Below are 24,521 nucleotides of genomic sequence, written 5' to 3'. Positions count from 1 at the left end.
GAACACTTCTTTGTTTGACATTTTGAAATAAATGTGTAATAAATGTATAGAATTCCCATGAATGGGATAGCTACATATGCAGACTGGAGGAAGTGATGTATTGGCAATTCAAATCATGAGCCGTGTTGCTGTCGGTGATGTGATTTTTCCAAAATATTGACTAACTCTTGGTAAAGTTCTATTAATAAAAAGAGTATAATTCTTCTCTCAGTTTACATGGTAGTTGGGTACCTGGGAATTCAGTATATGTTAAATTGTGCAAAAAATACTTTGTGCAGTATTTACGTATAATTTGGGCTGGGCGCAGTAGCTTACTCCTGTAATCCCAGGAGTTTGGGAGGCCGAGGCGGGTGGATCACCTTAGGTCAGGAGTTTGAGATCAACCTGGCCAACATGGTGAAACCTTGTCTCTGCTAAAAATACAAAAATTAGCTGGGTGTGGTGGCAGGCGCCTGTGGTCACAGCTACTCAGGAGGCTGAGGCAGGAGAATCACTTGAACCCAGAAGGTGAAAGTTGCAGTGAGCCGAGATTGAGCCACTGCAGCATGGGTGACAGAGCGAGACTTCATCTCAAAAAAAATAAATAAATTGGAGTTAGATTTTAGGCTAAGCTTCATTTGTTTGTTTGCTTTTTCTTTTTTAAACCTATGTGACTATCTGAGAAGATAGTCATGTCTTCTCATGTGAAACAGTTCTTTACTGTGTGGGACTGGTCTGAATATTGCAGGACCTTAACTTCCCTGCCCTTCACCCACTAAAATGTCCTTAAACATTAACATTATGGCATTAATATTATGCCGTATTAATATTAATATTATGGTGATCCATAATACATGCTAGATGATTTAAATGCCTCCACTGAGAGCCACTGGCCTGGATCACCCAGTCTTGATTACATGAAATATCTCACATTTGCTGCCACACTGTAAAACTTAACAGTGTGAATGCATTCTAAGCCAATTTCTAAAATTTAAGTCTGTAAAATTAATCTTTCTTCCTGTTTTTGCGATAAAGAAATAAGAAACCTCCAATTTGTACCAAATATCTGTTCTTTTGTTAGAAGGGTCTCACTTACATGCAGAGCTGGAAACTGGGTCATAATTAATTCGTGGAAGCTCCTTCAACTTTTGCCCATCTGTGTTATTGCACACCACGTCCTTCATGTGTCTTTTTCTTCCAATGCCAGATGGCCAATAGGACACAGTAGATACTAATACTTACTGTATACTCATTGCATTTAGGCAACATGGACAAATCCCAGAACCACATAATCATAAATACCAAGTCCCAGTAGAATTTCCCAAGTGAAAGCTATGTTCTGAGAATATATATTGCAAACTAGATCTGGCTTGCTGTTATCAGTCATAGAACATAGCATATATTTACGGCTATCTGGGAAGAGGAGTTTGAGAGGAAATCAAAAGGAAGAAAAAGGAAGATGAATTTAGGGAGAGATTCAGTCTGTTGTTCAGGGTCCAGGATCCATGCAGTTATAACCCATTTGTTTTGTTTTTCTGTTGTTGTTCCAAAAAATATTTACTAAGGATCTGTTATGTACCTAGTTATGTGCCAGGTTCTAGGACTAACGCTAGGGATCAAAGTCAAATAGCACATGATCTCTCCATTCTAGGAACTGATAGTCTAGGGGAAATGAAACAAATGGACCATCTACTGATAATGATCAATGTTCTAAGTTCCACATTTCTACAGAAGCACAGAAAAGAGGCATTGGATTATTGGGCCCAGAGGAAATGGACTTTGAGCTGATTTTTTTTTTTTTTTTTTTTTTTTTTTTTAGAGACAAGAGTTTTGCTCTGTTGCCAGATTGGAGTGCATTGGTGCATTCTCAGCTCATTGCAACCTCCGCCTCCCAGGTTCAACTGATTCTCCTGCCTCAGCCTCCTGAGTAGCTGGAATTACAGGCATCTGCCAACACACCTGGCTATTTTTTGTATTTTTAGTAGACACGGGGTTTCACCATGTTGGCCAGGCTGGTCTCGAGCTCCTGACCTCAAGTGATCCACCCACCTCAGCCTCCCAAAGTGTTGGGATTACAGGCGTGAGCCACTGTGCCTCACCTTAATTTTGATTTTGAAATAATTCATTTTTTTATTTTGTTTTGTTTTTTTGTTGTGTTTCATTTTTGAGACGGAATCTTGCTCTTTTGCCCAGGCTGGAATGCAGTGGTGCGATCTCAGCTCACTGCAACCTTCACCACCTGGGTTTAAGCAATTCCCCGCTCTCAGCCTCCTGAGTAGCTGGGACTACAGGTGCATACCACCATGCCTGGCTAAGTTTTGTGTTTTTAGTAGAGATGGGGTTTCACCATGTTGGCCAAGCCGATCTTGAACTCCTAACCTCAGGTGATCTGCCTACTTGGCTTCCAAAGATTCATTTGTTTTGTTTTTGTTTTTGTTTTTGTTTTTGTTTTTTGAGACGGAGTCTCGCTGTGTCTCCCAGGCTGGAGTGCAGTGGCGTGATCTCGGCTCACTGCAAGCTCCGCCTCCCGGGTTCACGCCATTCTCCCGCCTCAGCCTCCCAAGTAGCTGAGACTACAGGCGCCCGCCACCACGCCCGGCTAGTTTTTTGTATTTTTTTTTAGTAGAGACGGGGTTTCACCATGTTAGCCAGGATAGTCTCGATCTCCTGACCTCGTGATCCACCCGCCTCAGCCTCCCAAAGTGCTGGGATTACAGGCTTGAGCCACCGCGCCCGGCCTTGTTTTTGTTTTTGAGACAGAGTCTCACTCTGTTGCCCAGGCTGGAGTGCAGTGGCGCAATCTTGGCTCACTGCAAGCTCCGCCTCCCAGGTTCACGCCATTCTCCTGCTTCAGCCTCCCGAGTAGCTGGGATGACAGGCACCCACCACCACGCCCAGCTAATTTTTTTTATTTTTATTTTTAATAGAGTCGGGGTTTCACCGTGGTCTCGATCTCCTGACCTTGTGATCTGCCCCCCTCGGCCTCCCAAAGTGTTGGGATTACAGGCATGAGCCACCGTGCCCGGCCAGATTCATTTGTTTTATGCAGTGTGGCGAAGTCAGGGGGAGAGGAAAATTCAGGGAGCATGCAAGAGCAAGAGGGCCTTGCTGTGGCAAAGCTAGTCTGGGCAGTAGTTTCCAAAGTAGGATGCATGTGATCAATCAATGGGGTGCCAGAAGGAAATTACGTTTATTATTCATATTTTCATTACCCTTAAAACATTTTCTTTTTGAGAGTTGTTTTAAATTATAAAGTGCATATTTTGTATAGAGATACATACATATTGGATGTATTTATATACATGTTCAGATTTTTTTCTGCTGGAGTGCTTGATGATGAGAGTTAAGAAACTGTTTGTCTGGACCACCCACCCCAGATTTTCTCAGGCTAGACCAGCAAGATCAACCCTAGATTTTTCTCCCATCCCCAGCTTTGTGAAAACAAGAGAGAGCTTCCAGGAGATAAACAGAAAACATGCATTTCTGTCTATGGTTTAGTTGGTCAATGACCTTGAACAGAATTTCTCCCAGGTGTGGTATGAAATGTGTTCATCCTGATATCCTCTGTGGGCCGTCAAGAGAAGGCATTGTCTAAATTAGTGGTTCTTAACCAGGGGTGATTCTATTTCTTCTTCTCCTGAGGGAATGTGGCAATCTCAAGAGACATTTTTGGTTAGTAGGTGGAGACCAGGGGTGCCTCTGAATGGAGAACTGAGCGCTTCCTTTAGTTAAGTTTTTCACTTTTGACTTGCTGTCTGATAGCTTTGAAACTGTAAGTTTACTTTGAGTATTTTGGAGCTTTATGCTCAGAGACAAGCTTGGAGATCCTACATAGAGAGTACTTTTTATCTCATATACATTTATATGTAAATGCCTTATAGATTTGAAGTATTTATTTTTCATCTAGTTAAGATCTTATGGTATTTCGGGCAAAAGTCTTTTGAGTATATTCATAGATTGCTTTTTTCCTTTGTGTAGTTTGAAATCCTGAAGAAATATCTTGACAGCGGTGGAGATGTCCTTGTGATGCTAGGAGAAGGTGGAGAATCCAGATTTGACACCAATATTAACTTTTTACTAGAAGAATATGGAATCATGGTTAATAATGGTAATTAGTATTATTATTTTCAGTAGAGGCAGTAATTTTCTATCTATTATTTTATATCATAGCCCTCTAGGTCCAGTGGCATAATGGAAAAAGCCCTGGGCTGTGTATGCATGTTTTAATGTTCCATTCTCATCAGCAGTCTGAGCCTCCTAGGTTTGGGCTGCTTCCATTTATAAAGTGAGATGGATTGGAACCAAGTTCCAGGGTGCCTTTCAGGTAAAAATTGGTATGAGTCTATAATATCAAACTTATTTCTAACCTAAAATATACCTCCTTCTGTTTTTCCCTCATAGATGCTGTGGTTAGAAATGTGTATCACAAATATTTCCATCCTAAAGAAGCTCTAGTTTCCAGTGGAGTCTTGAACAGGTAAGCATGTTGAAAGCAGAAATATCTTGGCCAGGTGTCGCTGCTCACGCCTGTAATCCCAGCACTTTGGGAAGCCAAGGCTGACGGATCATTTGAGATCAGGAGTTCAAAACTGGCCTGGCCAACATGAAACCCCATCTCCCCATCTAAAAATACAAAAAAATTAGCCAGGCATGGTGGCAGGCGCCTGTAATCCCAGCTACTCGGGAGGCTGAGGCAGGAGAATCGCTTGAGCCTGGGAAGCAGAGGTTGTATTGAGCTGAGATTGTGACATTGTACTCTGGCCTGGGTGACAGAGCGAGACTCCGTCTCAAAAAATAAATAAAGCAGAAATATCCTTACACATAACTCTCATTTCTTCTACATAAATCTTCCCTCATCTCTTCTCACACATTCTTTTCACTGCCCCTTCTTCTTTCTTTTTTTATGTTGTTATAATTTATTTTACTATATTACTACTCATTCATCAAATTATTTTTCTTCATCTTTTGAAACTTACTTCACATTCAACTTATTTTTTATTTGTATATATATATGTTTGTATTTTTTGAGACAGAGTCTTGCTCTGTTGCTCAGGCTGGAATGCAGTGGTGGGAACACTGTTCACTGCAGCCTTGACCTCCCAGGCTTAAGCAATCCTCCCACCTTAGCCTCATATTTACTGTGCTAATGAATACAGTGTGAAATTCTCAAATTTTTTTTGTTTACTAGATTTTAATTTTTCTTCTTCAAGGGAAATTAGCCGAGCTGCAGGAAAGGCTGTGCCTGGGATCATTGATGAGGAAAGCAGTGGAAACAATGCCCAGTGAGTGTGTTTTCTGATGCCACATGAGGAGGATGTATCATTTTGAAGAGTCTTCTTTTTCAAAATGAAAAGAGCTTTTGTTTCTGGTTACAAAAATAATCAGAATTTGAACAGTTCAAGAGGAAAAAAAGTAGAAGCTCTGCACTGTAAGTCCATGCTCCTCCCCCTGAAGGTAGTCTTAATAATATAGTATTTAGGCCTGGCACGGTGTCTCACGCCTGTAATTCCAGCACTTTGGGAGGCCGAGGCGGGTGAATCACCTAAGGTCAGGAGTTTGAGATGAGCATAACCAACATGGCAAAATCCCATCTCTACTAAAACTACAAAAATTAGCCAGGTGTGGTGGTGTGTGCCTGTAGTCCCAGCTACTCGGGAAGCTGAGACAGGAGAATCATTTGAAACCTGGAGGTGGAGGTTGCAGTGAGCCCAGATTGCACCACTGCACTCCAGCCTCGGCAACAGAGCAATACTCCATATAGTATTTAGATTTCTAGGGGTTTTTTTTCCATTTATAAAGTTATAGGTAAGTACCTCTTCCTTTTTAATGACTGGATTAAATTGGATCTATCCCAGTTTATCTAACCAACTCCCTATTATTGGACATTTAAGTAGTTTATAATGTTTTTCTTTAATAATACCACCTGATGTTTGTCAAACATTGACTGTGTGACAGGCATGTATTACCTCATTTAATCCTTACAACTCTGGAAAGTTAGAGATGAGATACAGAGACATAATTGCCCAAATGCACATGACTACTCTGTGTCAGAACTTAGATGCAACCATAGGCAGTCTATTCTAGAGCCTGCACTCTTAACTTCTGTTCTGTATTATTGTTATAAACAATTTTATAGCTGGGTGTGGTAGCTCACTCCTGTCATCCCAGCACTTTGGGAGGCCAAGGCGAGTGGATCACCTGAGGTCAGGAGTTTGAAACCAGCCTGGCTAACATGGCGAAACCCCGTCTCTACTAAAAATAGAAAATTTAGCTGGGCGTGGTGGTGGGCGCCTATAATCCCAGCTACTTGGGAGGCTGAGGCAGGAGAATCGCTTGGACCTGGGAGGCAGAGGTTGCAGTGAGCTGCCGTCGCACCACTGCACTCTAGCCTGGGGGACAGAGGGAGACTTCATCTTAAAAAAAAAAAAAATTATATTTGTTATTATAAATAATAAAGCACAAATGAACATCTTTTTTTTTTTTTTTTTGAGACGGAGTCTCACTTTGTCACCCAGGCTGGAGTGCAGTGGCACAATCTCAGCTCACTGCAACCTCCACCTCCCAGGTTCAAGCGATTCTCCCGCCTCAGCCTCCTGTGTAGCTGGGATTACAGGTGTCCACCACCACACCCAGCTAATTTCTGTATTTTTAGTAGAGATGGGGTTTCACCATGTCAGTCAGGCTGGTCTTGAACTCCTGACCTCAGGTAATCCACCTGCCTCAGCCTCCCAAAGTGCTGGGATAAGTGAACATCTTTGTATGTACAGTTTTGTGCACTTGTGGTAGTATTTTTTAGGGTAAATTTCTCAGCATTGAAATTTCTGGGTCAGAGGTCTTCCAACAGATGGGTTACCAAATGTAGTGTATTACCAGATGTCTCTCAGGGAGGTGGTACCACTTACAGTCCCTATGAGCACACCCCTTTTTCCTCTCTTGCTAGCACGGAGTATTCTAGTAAACATGGTATCTGTTTCTTTAAATTTGCATTTTTAAAAATTATTAGTGCATAGGATGACCTTTAAAGTCTACTGGCTGATTGTATTTCTTCTGTGAATTTCATGTTCACTGCTTTTTGGCCATTTTTCTATTGATGATTTGTCTTTTTGCATTCATTTATAATGCCTCCATACTTTGAAATATTTTACCCAATAAAAATTGACATTTTTATGTAATTAAAGCATGTTACAAAGTTTTAGTAGTGAAAATAATGTGGTCCGGTTACTGTGGCTCACCCCTGTAATCCCAATACTTTGGGAGGCTGAGGCAGGCAGATCACTTGAGCTCAGGAGTTCAAGACCAGCTTGGGCAACATGGCAAAACCCTGGCTTTACAAAGAAATACAAAAATTTAGCCGGGCATTGGTGGCTCACACCTGTATTCCCAGCTACACGGGAGACTGAGGCTGGAGAATTGCTTGAACCCGGGAAGCAGAGGTGGCAGTGAGCTGAGATCGTGCCACCGCACTCCAGCCTGGGTGACAGATGAGACCCTGTCTCAAAAAATATGTAAATAAAATGAAATTTAAAAATAAAATAGGCCGGGCGCGGTGGCTCAAGCCTGTAATCCCAGCACTTAGGGAGGCCGAGATGGGCGGATCACGAGGTCCGGAGATCGAGACTGTCCTGGATAACACGGTGAAACCCCGTCTCTACTAAAAAATACAAAAAAAAAACTAGCCGGGCGAGGTGGCGGGCGCCTGTAGTCCCAGCTACTCGGGAGGCTGAGGCAGGAGAATGGCGTAAACCTGGGAGGCGGAGCTTGCAGTGAGCTGAGATCCGGCCACTGCACTCCAGCCTGGGTGACAGAGCGAGACTCCGTCTCAAAAAAAAAAAATAAATAAAATAAAATAAAATAAAATAAAATAATGTGATTGGCTGTGTGCAGTGGCTCACACCTATAATCCCAGCACTTTGGGAGGTCGAGATGGGCCGATGGGTTGAGGCCAAGAGTTCAAGACCAGTCTGGGCAACATAGTGGGACCCTGTCTCTACAAAAAAAAAAAAAAAAAACTTTAAAGATGAGCCATATGTGGTGGCACAAACCCATAGTCCCAGCTACTCTAGAGGCAGAGGCAAGAGGATTGCTTGAACCCAGAAGGTCGAGGCTGCAGTGAATCATGATCATGCCACTATACTGCAGCCTGGGTGACAGAGCACGACTGTCTCAAAAAATAAATAAATAAATACATAAATAAATAAATAAATAAATAAATAAATAAATAAATAAAATGTGGTCGTAGTCCAGAAATAGTTAAAAGAAAATAAATAATACAGATTAAAATTAGACCAAAAACATATATGGAGGGTGGGGGTTATTTGTGTATAGTAAAAGTGGCATTTCAAATATTAGAAATGGATGGCATAATTCTGGGTAACCATTTGGAGAAATAGTTTCATTTTCATACTGCACCCCAAAATGTATTCTGGATAGGCTAAAATTTTTAATATTAAAAATGAAAGCATATGCCGGCCGCGGTGGCTCATGCCTGTAATCCCAGCACTTTGGGAGGCTGAGGCAGATGGATCATGAGGTCAGGAGTTCAAGACCTGCCTGGCCAATATGGTGAAACCCTGTCTGTACTAAAAATACAAAAATTAGGCCGGGTGCAGTGGTTCACGCCTGTAAGCCCAACACTTTGGGAGGCTGAGGTGGGCAGATCACCTGAGATCAGGCGTTTGAGACCAGCCTGACCAACATGGTGAAACCCCATCTCTATAAAAATACAAAATTAGCCAGAGATGGTGGCAGGCACCTGTAATCTCAGCTACTCAGGAAGCTGAGACAGGAGAATCACTTGAACCCGGGAGGTGGAAGTTGCATTGAGCCAAGATCATGCCATTGCACTCTGGCCTGGGCAACAGGAGCGAAACTCTGTCTCAAAAAAAAAAAAAAAAAAAAAATTAGCCTGGTGTGGTGGTGCACGCCTGTAATCCCAGCTACTCAGGAGGCTGAGGCAGGAGAATTGCTTGAACCCAGGAGGCAGAGGTTGCCGTGAGCCGAGATCGCACCACTGCGCTCCAGCCTGGGCAACAGAGCAAGACTCCATCTCGAAAAAATAAAATAAAAATTAAATTAAATTTAATTTAATTTAAAAAGAAAGCATAGATGTACTTAAAGAAACCCAGGTACGATGGCTCACGCATGTAATCCCAGCACTTTGGGAGACTGAGACAGGCAGATCACCTGAGGTTAAGAGTTCAAGACGAGCCTGGCCAACCCCCATCTCTACTAAAAAATACAAAACTTAGCCAAATGTGGTGGTACAAACCTGTAATCCCAGCTACTCGGGAGGCTGAGGCAGGAGAATTGCTTGAACCCGGGAGGCGGAGGTTGCAATGAGCTGAGATCGCACTACTGCACTTAAGCCTGGGTGATAGAGCGAGACAACCAACTCAGAAAAAAAAAAAAAAAGTACTTAAAAAAAGTAGGTGAATATTTTAAATTCTTGAAGTAGGGAAGACCTTTCTTAGTAGAAACCAAAGTCAAGTCATAAGGGGGAATATGTGTAGCAATATAATTCATAGTTAATATTTTTGACTGTCAAGAATCAATCTAGGCTGGGTGCAGTGGCTCATACCTGTAATCCCAGCACTTTGGGAGGCCGAGGCGGGAGAATCACGAGGCCAGGAGTTAGAGACCAGCCTGGCTAGCATGGTGAAACCCCGTCTCAAAACAAAACAAAACAAAAACAAAAAACAAAATTAGCTGGGCGTGATGGCGAGCACCTTTAGTCCCAGCTACTTGGGAGGCTGAGGCAAGAGAATGGTGTGAACCCGGGAGGCGGAGCTTGCAGTGAGCCAAGATCGCGCCACTGCACTCCAGCCTGGGCGACAGAGCAAGACTCCATCTCAAAAAAAAAAAAAAAAAAAAGGCCGGGCACGGTGGCTCCAGCCTGTAATCCCAGCACTTTGGGGGCCGAGACGGGCGGATCACGAGGACAGGAGATCGAGACCATCCTGGCTAACACGGTGAAACCCCGTCTCTACTAAAAAATACAAAAAACTAGCTGGGCGAGGTGGCGGGTGCCTGTAGTCCCAGCTACTCGGGAGGCTGAGGCAGGAGAATGGCGTAAACCCGGGAGGCGTAGCTTGCAGTGAGCTGAGCGACAGAGCGAGACTCCGTCTCAAAAAAAAAAAAAAAAAAAGGAATCAATCTAATTATTTCACTTTGTATCAGCTCATCCAATTGGTATAGGTAAAAAAAACTGTAGACTTGGAGTTAGAAGGAATTATTAGAAGTTCCTGATTCCCTCTCTTACTTGCCAAGGGTGACCCAAGGCATAGTAACTGTTAGTGTCTGTTTCCCTATCTGTGTAATGGGGACAATGTTAACATTACAAAATCGTTGGAAAATTTCAGTGAGGTGATATTTGTGAAAGTCCTTTGTAAAGTTTAAAGCATAGTATCCTACCTGTTGTTGCATATGACTTTGTAATTAATTATAGTGAAGGGAATATGTCTGGTTGTTCCTTTCCTGGATTATCCAGGAAACACAGCTTCCTGGTAGGCTTTGAGAGATGGACTAGTCCTCCATCGTGCTTTGAAGTATCTTTGCCTGTTGGAGTCTCAGATTCTCCTTTATCCTTATTTCCTGTTATGTCCCTTCTCCCTTCTCTCACTCTGCTGTAGCCATACTGACTTTGTTTTCAATCCTTAAATAAGCGAAGCTCGTACTCATCTTAGGGACTTTACACAAGCTAGTCCCTCTTTTAGGAAAACTCTTTCTGAAACTTTTCACTGAGCTAATCTTACTCATTCACATGTGGTTTGGAAAGTTCTGTTTGGGGAATGGGTGTTTAAGTTTATACTAAGTCTTATCAAAATGTCAGTCTCATTGATTTCTTTTTTTTCTTTCTTTCTTTTTTTTTGGAGACAGAGTTTCACCCAGGCTGGAGTGCAATGGCACCATCTCATCTCACTGCAACCTCTGCTTCCTGGGTTCAAGCAATTCCCTTGACTCCTGAGTAGCTGGGATTACAGATGCCCGTCACCACACCTGGTTAACTTTTGTATTTTGAGTACAGACAGAACTTCACCATGTTGGCCAGGCTGATCTTGAACTCCTAACCTCAGGTGATCCATCTGCCTCAACCTCCCAAAGTGCTGAGATTATAGGTGTGAGCCACTGTGCCTGGCCTAGTCTCATTGATTTTTTTAGTAGTAATTAAAGAAATAGAGGAGTGTAAATAATAGCAGATAGGCCAGGCACAGTGGCTCACACTTGCAGTTTGGGAGGCTGAGGCAGGTGGATCACCTGAGGTCAGGAGTTTGAAACCAGCCTGACCAACGTGGTGAAACCCCATCTCTACTATAAATACAAAAATTAGCTGAGCGTGGCGGTGCGCGCCTGTAATCTCAGCTACTTGGGAGGCTGAGGGATGGGAATTGCCTGAACCCGGGAGGCAGAGGTTTCTGTAAGCTGAGATTGCGCCATTGCACTCTAGCCTGGGCGACAAGAGCAAAATTCCATCTCAAAATAATAATAACAATAATAATAGCAGATAGTTTTTATCTTACTTCTCAAGTGTCCATTCTCCCTTATGCCTTGAGAATCACTTTCCATTTATTGCATTTGGGGAAAGTGTTGGGGATAGATGTGTGTTGACCTCCATATGACTATTTCTCCCCCCTCCCTTTTCTTTCTCCATGGACAACTGCTTGTTTTCTTCTACTTCTGGCCCAGAGATCGTGGGCTGTAATCCACCTTGCTGGGATACTGCTGAAGTAAGGGTAGAAGGCGGAGTTTGGAGAATGTGGGCCAGGTACCACTTCTCTTTCATGGTATGATAACAAAGTCATAGGGTAGATGAGACTTTACTGAAGGAATGGGGAAGATTAACGCTGGAGGCAGACCGGGCCCAGTGGTTTACGCTTATAATTCCAGCACTTTGGTAGGTCAAAGTGGGCAGATTGCCTGAGCTCAGGAGTTCAAGACCAGCCTGGGCAACATGGCGAAACCCTGTTTCTACAAAAAATAGAAAAATTAGTTGGTGTAGTGGCATGCACCTGTGGTCCCAGCTACTCAGGGCGCTAAGGCAAGAGAATCACTTGAGCCCAGGAGATTGAGGCTGCAGTGAGCCATGTTCATGCCACTGCACTCTAGCCTGGGCAACAAAGTGAGATAAAAAAACAAAACAAAACAATCAAACAAAATCACTGGAGGGAAATAATTTTAAACTTAAGCTGAAAAGAATTTTTGTGGTCTAAAGAAAAAGGGAAATTAAAATCTCTATGAGGTACTCCTCATGGGTGCTTCCATGTTTCTAACCTTATGCTCTGGTCTTGAGATCTCTGTTTCTCTCCATTCTGAGAGCACTTCCTTCAAGCTTTGCGGAGCTCCATCTTTCAGTAAAACCCTAGCCCCTCCTGCATGGGTTGGCCTTGCCCCAGGATCTGCACCGCGCCTTTGCTCCTCTATCCCACAACCTCTCCAGGAGTACATCGCCCCAGGTCAGACCAATTCACTCTAGATAATCTAAGACAAGTCTTTGTTAGGACAGTGGAGAGTAGAAGGGACTGCAAAGCAGATCTGTGTAGAAGTGTCCATCGTAGCGTATATTTATGCCTCTGTCCATGTGACATTCAACTGGTAACATGCCCTTCCAGTGACAGACATTCATTCTTAGATATATCACCAGCCAAACCCAAGGAAGAAGAATGTATTTACCACTAAGATGTTATTATGCAGAGCAGCTGGAGTTTAGTTCTTGGATGAGGCCCCATCCTTTTCCTCCTTCCTCCATCAGGGGCTAGTTTAGTTCTCCCAGTAACAGTCATTTCCACTTTCCTATGAATTTACTTTCATGTTTGTTAAAATGCTTTATTAAATGTGTAGCTAGAGTTGTCCCAGTTTTTAAGTTAACAAACCAAAGCTTAGAAAAAATTTTGTTTGATAATGAATCAAAGAGTGTTACTCGGCTGAGCGCAGTGGCACACACCTGTAATCCCAGCAGTTTGGGAGGCCGAGGCAGGCATATCACTTGAGGCCAGGAGTTCAAGACCAGCCTGGCCAACATGGTAAAACTCTGGCTCTACTAAAAATACAAAAAGTAGCTGGGTGTGATAGCAGGCGCTGAGGCTGGAGAACACCTTAAACCTGGGAGGCGGAGGCTGCAGTGAGCCAAGATCACACCACTGCACTGCAGCCTGGGTGACAGAGTGAGACTGTTTCAAAAAAGCGTGTTACTGAAGAAACATTGAGATTATTTTCAGAATTTTTGTATTCATATTTTTAAAATTTGAATGTGTTTCTTTAATTTCTTACAGGGCTCTCACCTTTGTGTATCCTTTTGGTGCCACATTGAGTGTCATGAAACCAGCAGTGGCTGTTCTGTCTACAGGTTCTGTCTGCTTCCCACTTAACAGACCCATTCTGGCTTTCTATCACTCAAAGGTACAGCCTTTCTTAAATGTGGTTATAGATATTATTTTTATTGTTGAAATAAAAACTACCTGACCATTTCCAGAAGGCTTTTATATATTTTCTCATTGGTCATCCTGCCAGTCCTGCAAAGGAGTATCTCAGCTATATACATTTTGCTTATGGGGAAACAGTGGATTGTCCAGTAATTGATGAAGTTAAGGCCTAAACCTAGCTCTTTTTTTTTTTTTTTTTTTTTTTTTTTTGAGACGGAGTCTCACTGTCACCCAGGCTGGAGTGCAGGGGTGCGATCTTGGCTCACTGGAAGCTCCGCCTCCCGGGCTCACGCCATTCTCCTGCCTCAGCCTCCCGAGTAGCGGGGACTACAGGCGCCCGCCACCACGCCCGGCTAATTTTTTATTTTGTATTTTTAGTAGAGACGGGGTTTCACCGTGTTAGCCAGGATGGTCTCGATTTCCTGACCTTGTGATCCGCCCGCCTCGTTATTATTCTTAACCCAAAGCTTTTCCACTATAGCATGAGGCTACCTGTATTATAACTTTTAAAATAACTTTTTTTTTTTTTCCAATCCCATGGCAGCATATTGATTAAAGTAACTTTTAATCCTGTCTGTGACTATGGGCTGTACCCTCAGTGTAAAGAGAATACATTCAGGAACAGATGGAGTTAACATATTACACAAAATAGCACAGAATTATGTTGATGTTATTTTAGTTTATCCTAAGAAAATATATCAGAAAACTATTTTTCCAGTTATTATCCTAGAGACCCCATAAAAATGTGGGTGCAGCTAGTCCCAGGCAGTGACCCAACATCCCATTGCCTTTCTTTTTCTTTCTTTCTTTTTTTGTGAGATGGAGTCTCACTCTGTTGTGCAGGCTGGAGTGCAGTGGCGTGATCTCGGCTCACTGCAACCTCCACCTCCCAGGTTCAAGCAATTCTCCTGCCTCAGCCTCCCGAGTAGCTGGGATTACAGGTGTCTGCCACCATGCATGCCTAATTTTTGTATTTTGGGAAGAGATGGGGTTTCACTATGGTGGCCAGGCTAATCTCGAACTCCTGACCTCAAGCGATCTGCCCACCTCGGCCTCTCAAAGTGCTGGGATTACAGGCACGAGCTCTGTTGCCCAGGCTGGAGTAGAATGGCGCAATCTTGGCTCACTGCAATCTCTGCCTCCCGGGTTCAAGCGAGTCTCCCACCTCAGCCTCCCGAGTAGCTATACCACCACACCCTGTTAGTTTTTGTATTTTTAGTAGAGATGGGGATTTACCGTGTTGCCCAGGCTGGTCTTGAACTTCTGAGTCAGGCAGTCTGCCCGCCTTGGCCTTCCAAAGTGCTAGGATTACGGGCATGAGCCACTGTGCCCAGCCCCCACTGAGTTTTAATTCACATTTTGCTGAATTTACCTTCATCTGTCCCCTAAGACAGAATTCACCAGCTGATCTTCTAATTTTTTCCTAGGGAACTCGATGTCTGTAGCTTTTAACAATCCTATTTTTTTTTGTGGTACCTAAGAATTACCTTTCCCTCCTTATTTAAAAGCTCCTGGGCTGGGCGTAGTGGCTCACGCCTGTAATCCCAGCACTTTGGGAGGCCAAGGCGGGTGGATCACAAGGTCAGGAGATGAAGACCATCCTGGCCAACATGGTGAAACCCCCTCTCTACTAAAAGTACAAAAATTAGCTGAGTGTGGTGGCATGTGCCTGTAATCCCAGCTACTCAGGAGGCTGAGGCACGAGAATTGCTTGAACCCAGGAGGTTGCAGTGAGCTGAGATCATGCCACTGCACTCCAGCCTGGAAACAGTGAGACTCCGTCTTAAAGAAAAAAAAAAAATTGAAAAATTAGCCACGCGTGGTGGCAGACTATGTAGCATTTGCTTTTAATGTGGTACAAGTCAGAGTTTTTTAAACCAATTTTTTAAAAATGTATGGAATGTGTGTATTTATATCTCTTGACATCTCTGGCTTAGTGTAATTCTTTTCCTGGGGAAATTATAACTATGCCTGTTCCCTGTATGTGATGTAGCTAGAAAAACCGATTTCATTTTGTAGTTTTACTATTGAACTGGTTTTCTCATTACAAAAGTAGTATGTGCTCATTGTTGGGCTGGGTGTGGTGGCTCACAACTGTAATCCCAGCACTTTGGGAGGTCAAGGCGGGCGAATCACTTGAGGTCAGGAGTTCGAGACTAGCCTAGCCAACATAGTGAAACCCTGTCTCTACTAAAAATACAAAAATATTAGCCCAGCATGATGGTGAGTGCCTGTAATCCCAGCTACTCCAGAGACTGAGGCAAGAGAATCGCTTGAACCCTGAAAGCAGAGGTTGCAGTGAGCCAAGATCATACCACTGCACTCCACCTGGGCAGTGGAGCAAGGCAAGCCTGGGCAGTAGAGCAAGACACTGTCGCCAAAAAAAAAAAAAGTAATATTGTAGAAATGTTACAATAATTGTAGAAAAATTGAACAATACAGAGATAAAGCAGAAGAAAAAAATTCCCCCATTGCACTACTCCAAGACTCTAAGACAGCCCAGGTTGACATATTCTTCACTCTCTCCCACTTTTGCTTTGCCTTATTTTTATTTATTTGCCTCACAAGCTTTAAAGTAGGATAGCTATATAATTTATGCTATAGGTCAAGCGTGGTGGCTCATGCCTACAATCTTAGCACTTTGAGAGGTTAAGAAGGTAGGATCACTTGTGGCCAGGAGTTTGAGACCAGCCTTGGCAACATAACAAGACCTGTCTCTACAAAAAAGTTAGCTGAGTGTGGTGGTGTGCTCCTGTAGTCCTGGCTACTTGGGAGGCTGAAGCAGGAGGCTCACTTGAACCCAGGAGTTCGAGGCTACAGTGAGCCATGATTGTGCCACTGCACTCCACCCTGGGAGACAGAGTGAAACCCTGTCTCTAAAAATGGAAAAAAAAAATTATACTTTTTTTTTTAACCCAATGATTTGTTGGAAGCATTTTCCCATGTTACTGAAAACCCTTTATAATATGAAATTTAACTGCCGAAGAAGGTTCCATCATTCTGAATTACTTTTTTGTGAACATTTGGATTTATTTCTAATTTTTTGTGACTTTAACTACACAACTGTGCATAGAATTTTTTATGTTTCAGACTGCTTTTGTTGCATATGTTAATAGTTTCAACAACAATGTGTGAAAGAACTTATTTCACTAAAATTTGACCAGCACTGTTTATATCATTTTTTCATATTTATTTATCCGATAGGCAAAAGTACTTTGTTTTTATTTGTTAAAAATTACAAGTATTGAAAATCTTTCTTATTAACCGTTGTTGTTTTATGACTCATGCTTGTGCCTTAGTTTTCTTTTTTTTTTTTTTTTGTGACAGAGTCTCACTCTGTCGCCCAGGCTAGGGTGCAGTGGTGCGATTTTGGTTCACTGCAACCTCCACTTCCCAGATTCAAGTGATTCTCGTGCCTCAGCTTCCTGAGTAGTTGAGATTACAGGCATGCACCACCATGCCTGGCTAATTTTTGTATTTTTAGTAGAGACGGGGTTTCGCCATCTTGGCCAGGCTGGTCTCGAACTCCTGACCTCAAGTGATCCACCTGCCTCGCTCTCCTAAAGTGCTGGGATTACAGGTGTGAGCCACTGCGCCCAACCTTGCCTTAGCTTTCTTTGGGACTGAATCTTACTCTGTTGCCCAGGCTGGAGTGCAGTGGCACGATCTCAGTTCACTGCAACCTCACCTCCCCGGTTCAAGCAATCATCCCGCCACAGCCTCCCAAGTAGCTGTGGGAGTACAGGCGCATGCCACCACCCCCAACTAATTTTTGTAGTATTTCTTTTTTTTTTTTTTTTTGAGACGGAGTCTCACGCTGTCGCCCAGGCTGGAGTGCAGTGGTGCGATCTCGGCTCACTGCAAGCTCCGCCTCCTGGGTTCACGCCATTCTCCTGCCTCAGCCTCCTGAGTAGCTGGGACTACAGGCGCCCGCCACCGCGCCCGGCTAATTTTTTGTATTTTTAGTAGAGACGGGGTTTCACTGTGGTCTCGATCTCCTGACCTTGTGATCCGCCCACCTCGGCCTCCCAAAGTGCTGGGATTACAGGCTTGAGCCACCGCGCCCGGCCTTTTTTTTTTTTTTTTTGAGACGGAGTCTCGCTCTGTCACCCAGGCTGGAGTGCAGTGGCCAGATCTCAGCTCACTGCAAGCTACGCCTCCCGGGTTTACGCCATTCTCCTGCCTCAGCCTCCCGAGTAGCTGGAACTACAGGCGCCCGCCACCTCGCCCGGCTAGTTTTTTTTTTTTGTATTTTTTTAGTAGAAATGGGGTTTCACCGTGTTAGCCAGGATGGTCTCGATCTCCTGACCTCGTGATCCGCCCGTCTCGGCCTCCCAAAGTGCTGGGATTACAGGCTTGAGCCACCGCGCCCGGCCAATTTTTGTATTTCTAGTAGAGACAGGGTTTTGCCTCCCATGTTGGCTAGGCTGGTCTCAGATTACTGATCTCGGGGCGATCAGCCCACCTCGGCCTCCCAAAGTGCTGGGATTATAGGTGTGAGCCACTGTGCCCGGCCTGCCTTAGCTTTCTATTTGGATCTTACTTAAATATTTTTTTTTTTTTTGGTACCCATAGGTATCTTTAACTGTACAGACTGTCTTTGAGTTTATCTTTTTTTCCCTTTAAAATTATGATCTTCATTTATAAGATAAATAACAGTGGGAAAATGCTGTAGAACCAATTTAATTTTTTTTTTTTTTTTTTTTTTTTTTAAATTTTTAGAGACAGGGACTCGCTCTGTTTCCCAGGCTGGAGTGCAGTGGTGCAGTCATAGCTCATTGTAACCTCGAGCTCCTGGGCTCAAGTGATTCTTCTGCCCCAGCTTCCCAAGTAGCTAGGACTACAGGTATGCCTCACCACACCCAACTAATGTAGAATTAATTTATGTTAGTTTTTGTTGAAAGCCAAATAGAAAAATACAGAAATATCTAAAATGAAAGGGAGGTTAAAGCGTAGTAGTTATTATAGTTGGTATTTCTTTTTTTTTTTTTTTTTTTGAGATGGAGTCTGACTCTGTCGCCCAGGCTGAAGTGCCGTGGTGTGATCTCAGCTCACTGCAACCTCCGCCTCGCAGGTTCAAGTGATTTTCCTGCCTCAGCCTCCTGAGTAGCTGGGACTACAGGCACATGCCACCACACCTGGCTGATTTTTTTTTTTTATTTTTAGTAGAGATGGGGGTTTCACCATGTTGGCCAGGCTGATTTCGAACTCCTGACCTCAGATGATCTGCCCACCTCGTCCTCCCAAAGTGCTGGGATTACAGGCTGAGCCACTGCGCCTGGCCTATAGTTGGTATTTCTAAACTTTAAAATCTGGGCGTGGGCCGGGCCTGGTGGCTCACGCCTGTAATCCCAGCACTTTGGGAGGCCGAGGCGGGCAGATCACAAGGTCAGGAGATCGAGACCATCCTGGCTAACACGGTGAAACCCCGTCTCTACTAAAAATACAAAAATTAGCCGGGTGTGGTGGTGGGCGCCTGTAGTCCCAGCTACACGGGAGGCTGAGGCAGGAGAATGGCATAAACCCGGGAGGCGGAGCTTGCAGTGAGTGGAGATTACACCACTGCATTCCAGCCTGGCCGACAGAACGAGACTCCATCTCAAAAAAAAAAAAAATCTGGGTGTGAATTGGCACTCTTCAGTATATAAGACAGTTGCTAGCGTGATTCTGATAAGTGTCTGGGGACTAGGATACATGAGATGCATCTTGGGATTTGAGTATCTGACCCTGCTTTGTCATCAATAGAACCAAGGTGGGAAGCTGGCAGTGCTTGGTTCATGTCACATGTTCAGTGATCAATATTTGGACAAAGAAGAAAACAGCAAAATCATGGTAAGCTATTTGTTTCATCACATGAATGTACAATGTGTAAGTATTATTTTCATGTCATTTTAAAAAATACTGGTAAGTTTATTTGCTCATTTAAAACCAGCTACTCAGAACCCAGTCTGTGCCAGGCACTGAGAATACAAAGTCGAGTCAGGCATAGTCCCTGCTTTGGAAAAGTTTGTAATACATTGAGAGAGAGAGAGACAAATTAGAAAACCCAGAAGGGTGTTTCTGAGCATGTCAGGTGGGGTGGGAGCTGAGCCTGGAGAAGCAGAGAGGAACAAGCTCAACAGCAGTATCACGTGTGAGACCAAGGAGCTCGAACTTGATGCTGAAAGCCACAGGGAGCCCTTGGGTTTTCAGCAGCCTTGGGCATAGCCAGGTCTGTGTTTCTTCTTTTTGTTGTTGTTATTGTTTATGAAAGAACTTCTGGAATGTTTTGGAAAGATTTTTCTGTCAGTTGTGTGGAAGGTGGAAAGGAGGAGGCAGCCTAGAGCCAGTTAGGAAGGCGGTGGTGTCACCAGGCAAGGAAGAATAGGGACCTGAGTATCGGCAGTGAAGGTGTGCGTGGAGAGGAGGGGCCGGTGGCATGGAATGGGAATTAGGAAGGGTTCTGTAGAGGACCACTCACTGACTGATGTGGCAAATAAAGACATTGCAATTTTATCAAAAAAACACCCAGGGAACATGTCTTATGGAGGATGGCAGAGTGGGGAAGCACATGTCTGTACAGCACGTGTCAGAGCTGTCCATTGGTGATTCCAGTGAGAGAAAGAAACGCCCGCCAAACTTTTTCCTTCATAAAATAGATTACTTCAGCCTTATAATTGTTATATTGGGAGATTGATTAAGACCTTATTTCTGTGGAATTTACATGAAGTTTCAGTGTCTCTAGATACATTATGGGAGATCTAGATATTCTACTTTTTTTTTTTTTGACATGGAGTCTCTCTCTGTTGCCCAGGCTGGAGTGCAATGGCACCATCTTGGCTCACTGCCACCTCCACTTCGCCGGTTCAAGCGATTCTCCTGCCTCAGCCTCCTGAGTAGCTGGGATTACAGGCGTGCGCCACCGCATCAGGCTAATTTTTTTTTGTTTTGTTTTGTTTTTTTTTTTGAGACGGAGTCTCGCTCTGTCGCCCAGGCTGGAGTGCAGTGGCGCGATCTCGGCTCACTGCAAGCTCCGCCTCCCGGGTTCATGCCATTCTCCTGCCTCAGCCTCCTGAGTAGCTGGGACTACAGGCGCCCGCCACCGCGCCCGGCTAATTTTTTGTATTTTTTAGTAGAGACAGGGTTTCACCGTGGTCTCGATCTCCTGACCTTGTGATCCGCCCGCCTCGGCCTCCCAAAGTGCTGGGATTACAGGCGTGAGCCACCGCGCCCGGCCTAATTTTTGTATTTTTAATAAAGACAGGGTTTCACCATGTTGGCCAGGCTGGTCTGGAACTCCTGACTTCAGGTGATCCATCCGCCTCAGCCTCCCAAAATGCTGAGATTACAGACATGAGCCACCATGCCCGGCCTAGGTATTCTACTTTTCAAAAGTTTTAATTTCAGACTGTCATCACAGTAAACAGGGATTAATTCAGGATTGTGAACAAATGTTAATAAATTTTAGCTTGTGGCTAGAGGTTAGAGTGCTTAAAGATAAATTATAAATTTCTGATAAAAGTTTCATTATGCTGGGCACAGCAGCTCATGCCTATAATCCCACCACTTTGGGAGGCCGAGACAGGCGGATCACCTGAGATCAGGAGTTTGAGGGCAGCCTGACCAACATGGTGAAACCCCATCTACTAAAAATACAAAAATCAGCCGGGCCTGGTGGCAGGTGCCTGTAATCCCAGCTACTCGGGAGGCTGAGACGGGAGAATCATTTGAACCCAGGAGGCAGAGGTTGCAGTGAGCCGAGATCACACCACCACACTGCAACCTGGGCAACAGAGCGAGACTCTGTCTCAAAAAAGAAAATAAATAAAAAGTTGCATTAGGGTGACAAAAACCTTTGAGTTCTCATATGATTTCAAGGCTGGCTACCCTTTTCTGAATCACTGCTTTAATCTTTTTTCCTTTATCATTTTTCTTGATGTAATTCTCTAGTCCTGACCTTCAGCTTTTTCAAATAACCAACTGTCCTAATTATGTACTTTTTTTTTTTTTAGGATGTTGTTTTCCAGTGGCTCACAACAGGAGACATCCACCTAAACCAGATTGATGCCGAAGACCCAGAGGTAGACACTGCAAATTATTAGAAACTTTTAAATGAAAAATGAGTCCAGCTTCTCAGTATCACTTCTAACAGCTCAAAAGGAAAACACGTCTGTCTTACCTCATCTGTAAGACAAATGGAAAGAAAGGATGATTTGGGGGGGATGAAAGCCATATTGTAAAAAATAAGTCAATAAACAAAATATGTAATTAATCATAGAATTAATTGGAGGGGAACATACATACATATAGTATGTATATAAATTAGAATTTAAATTATGGGCACTCTGGCCCAAACTTTCAAAATGAGCATCTGTAGAGAAATACTTTTTTCAGAAGTATGAAATTTTCTCATAAAGAAACAAAGACTATCAGAATTTATGTTGTAAACTATAATTTTGTCGCCTTTAGATTTAACAATTCTAAAGGCATTATGATAATATTCATCAGACAAGTGAGAGTGGTGAAACCAGCACAGCGAAATCACCACTGGCTCTTGGACCTTATACAGGTTCTTTCTGACCATTTTTCTTCCTAGTTTTCTTTATTTTTTAAAAAAATTTATTGTATTGAGATGGAGTCTCGCTCTGTTGCCGAAGGCTGGAGTGTAGTGGCGCAATCTCAGCTCACTGCAACCTCCATCTCCTGTCCAAGTGATTCTCCTGCCTCAGCTTCCTGAGTAGCTGGGATTACAGACGTGAACCACAATGCCTGGCTAATATTTGTATTTTTAGTAGAGGCAGGGTTTCACCATTTTGACGAGGCTGGTCTCAAACTCCTGACCTCAAATGATCCACCTGCCTCAGCTTCCCAAAGTGCTGGGATTACAGGCATGAGCCCCCCGGCCCAGCCTTCTGGTTTTCTTATCTGTGAACAGGGGATGCTAATACCTGTGTTCTCTGCCTCACAGGATGATTATGCGGGCTAAGTTAATAGATGGTAATGTGTCAGGCATTGTATGCCATATACTTCCACATAAGTCATCTTATTTAATCCTCTCAACTGCCCTGGGAGGCAGGTGGTCTTATTCTCATTTTATAGATGAGGAAACTGAAATCCTTCAAGATCGCAGTGTGTTCAAATGGCAGGCAAGTGCAGAGCCAGGATCCAAATCCAGGTCTCCTAATTCAAACTCTACCTACCCTACAATTGTTTCTCTATTTCTTAAACTCTGAAATGTCAGGAAAATAATTTCCTGGCCATTGGTCATGGGAGGTAGGTGAGAAGACAGTCAAAGATGGCTGTCCACTGACTGCTTCCTCCCTCACCTAGGGACATGGCTTCTCAGAGACTGATTTGGGTTAGGAAACAGGAGAGCTGCATGTCTAAAGTATTTCCTTATATGGAAACATTAAGCATATGGATATTTTGCTTCATTATTTAAGTGTAATATATTTAACTACTCATGGCCAGTTGCGGTGGCTCACGCCTGTAATCCCAGAACTTTGGGAGGCTGAGGCGGGTGGATCATGAGGTCAGGAGATTGAGCCCATCCTGGCTAACATGGTGAAACCCTGTTTCTACTAAAAAATTAAAAAATTTAAAAAAAATTAGCCAGGCGTGGTGGCGAGCGCCTGTAGTCCCAGCTACTCAGGAGGCTAAGGCAGGAGAATGGCATGAACTGAGATCGCGCCACTGCACTCCAGCCTGGGTGGCAGAGTGAGACTCGTCTCAAAAAATATATATATATGTGTGTGTGTGTGTGTTTGTATATATATGTATACATATGTGTATATATGTGTATACATGTGTATACATCTGTGTGTGTATACATATACATATATGTGTGTATGTATATATATGTATATGTATACATATATATTTAACCACTATCCTGTTGGCAGGCATTTAGGTTTTCCTGGTCTTTTACTGTCACTAGTCCACAGCATGTGTCATGACTGAGGGCTCTCAGCAATGCTAGAGGGATGTCCTTGGCTAGGGGAGAAGGACTGGTATCTAGTGTACCGGTGGAGGAACTGTCTGTACTGGTGTCACAGGTACTCTGGCATGTACCAGGAGGAAAGAAGCAGATAGGGCCTGGATGCTAGTGGGTAGGTACATGTTATGGTGGGAGCTTGTGGACTTTCTTTCATGATTTCCTCTATTTTCTTACTAAAATAGAAAATAGGGTCATTGCTAAAATGGTGAAAAGGAAAACCAGTTTTTTTTTGAGACAAAGTCTTACTCTGTCACCCAGGCTGGTATGAAGTGGTTTGATCATGGCTCACTGCAGTGTTGACCTCCTGGGCTCAGGTGATCCTCCCACCTCAGCCTCCTAAGTAGCTGAGACTACAGGCACACACCACCATGCTCAGCTAAATTTTTTTGTATTTTTGTAGTGACAGGGTTTTGCCATATTGCCCAGGCTGGTCTGGGCTCAAGCGATCCGCTCACCTCAGCCTCCCAAAGTGTTGTGGGTGTGAGCCACTGCACCCAGCTGGGAAAATCATTTTCATGGCTGAACTGGAAAAAGGGGAGTATTGTCTAGAAGAATGGGAAAGTGGGTAGACTACAGAGATGTAGTTGATTGCTGAGTGCTCAAGATCAGAGATCATGAAATTAAAAGACCAGTTGACAGGGTTGTGTGTTTCTCCAGCTGTGTTCAGCCATGTGAGTACTGGTGTAATTGGAGAGTTGGATTTAGCCAGTGCTGGGGTTTAGCCAAGTTAATTTTGTTCCTCTTTCCACATAAATTAGCTTATTTAAGGTTTAGTGGTCAGTGATCATGAACAGTAAAATTTCTTGGCAAGAGAGTATAAATGTTGCAGATTTAGACCTGAGACGGGAGATTTGACAGAATAAATGCTTGTTCTTGCTGTGCTGAAAGGAATCCTCTTGTGGCTTTCAGATTTCTGATTACATGATGCTGCCCTACACAGCCACCCTATCAAAGCGGAATCGAGAGTGTCTCCAGGAGAGCGATGAGATCCCGAGGGACTTTACCACCCTCTTTGACCTGTCCATCTTCCAGCTGGATACCACCTCCTTCCACAGTGTCATCGAGTCAGTACCTGTGGGCCTCTGAGCTACACTGCACTCTATTCTGAGTGTTTGGTTTGGAAACATGAGCCTGGGAACGGGAGTTAGGGT

The 24,521-nt window shown here is 43.7% G+C and overlaps 1 protein-coding gene across 4 annotated transcripts in view; it reads left to right on the top strand.

The window, feature by feature from the left end:
- LOC105496381 (intraflagellar transport 52) overlaps positions 1-24,521 on the top strand; it is a 60,951-nt gene that overhangs the window by 9,404 nt on the left and 27,026 nt on the right. For 2 of the 4 annotated variants that reach the window (XM_011766763.3, XM_011766764.2), the window contains exons 4-10: positions 3,958-4,087; positions 4,381-4,456; positions 5,190-5,261; positions 13,245-13,371; positions 19,140-19,226; positions 21,386-21,454; positions 24,280-24,434. In XM_011766763.3, the coding sequence (XP_011765065.1) occupies positions 3,958-4,087; positions 4,381-4,456; positions 5,190-5,261; positions 13,245-13,371; positions 19,140-19,226; positions 21,386-21,454; positions 24,280-24,434 (716 nt within the window). Of the gene's footprint in view, positions 1-3,957; positions 4,088-4,380; positions 4,457-5,189; positions 5,262-13,244; positions 13,372-18,116; positions 18,241-19,139; positions 19,227-21,385; positions 21,455-24,279; positions 24,435-24,521 lie in introns of all 4 variants that reach the window. The other 2 variants (XM_071079264.1, XM_071079263.1) reach the window with 2 other exon arrangements.

Source organism: Macaca nemestrina, chromosome 15, assembly GCF_043159975.1.
Source record: "Macaca nemestrina isolate mMacNem1 chromosome 15, mMacNem.hap1, whole genome shotgun sequence".
In the NCBI taxonomy this organism is placed as follows: Eukaryota; Metazoa; Chordata; class Mammalia; order Primates; family Cercopithecidae; genus Macaca; species Macaca nemestrina.
The sequence above is the reverse complement of the archived record's forward strand: the minus strand, read 5'-3'. Positions and strand labels throughout refer to the sequence as shown.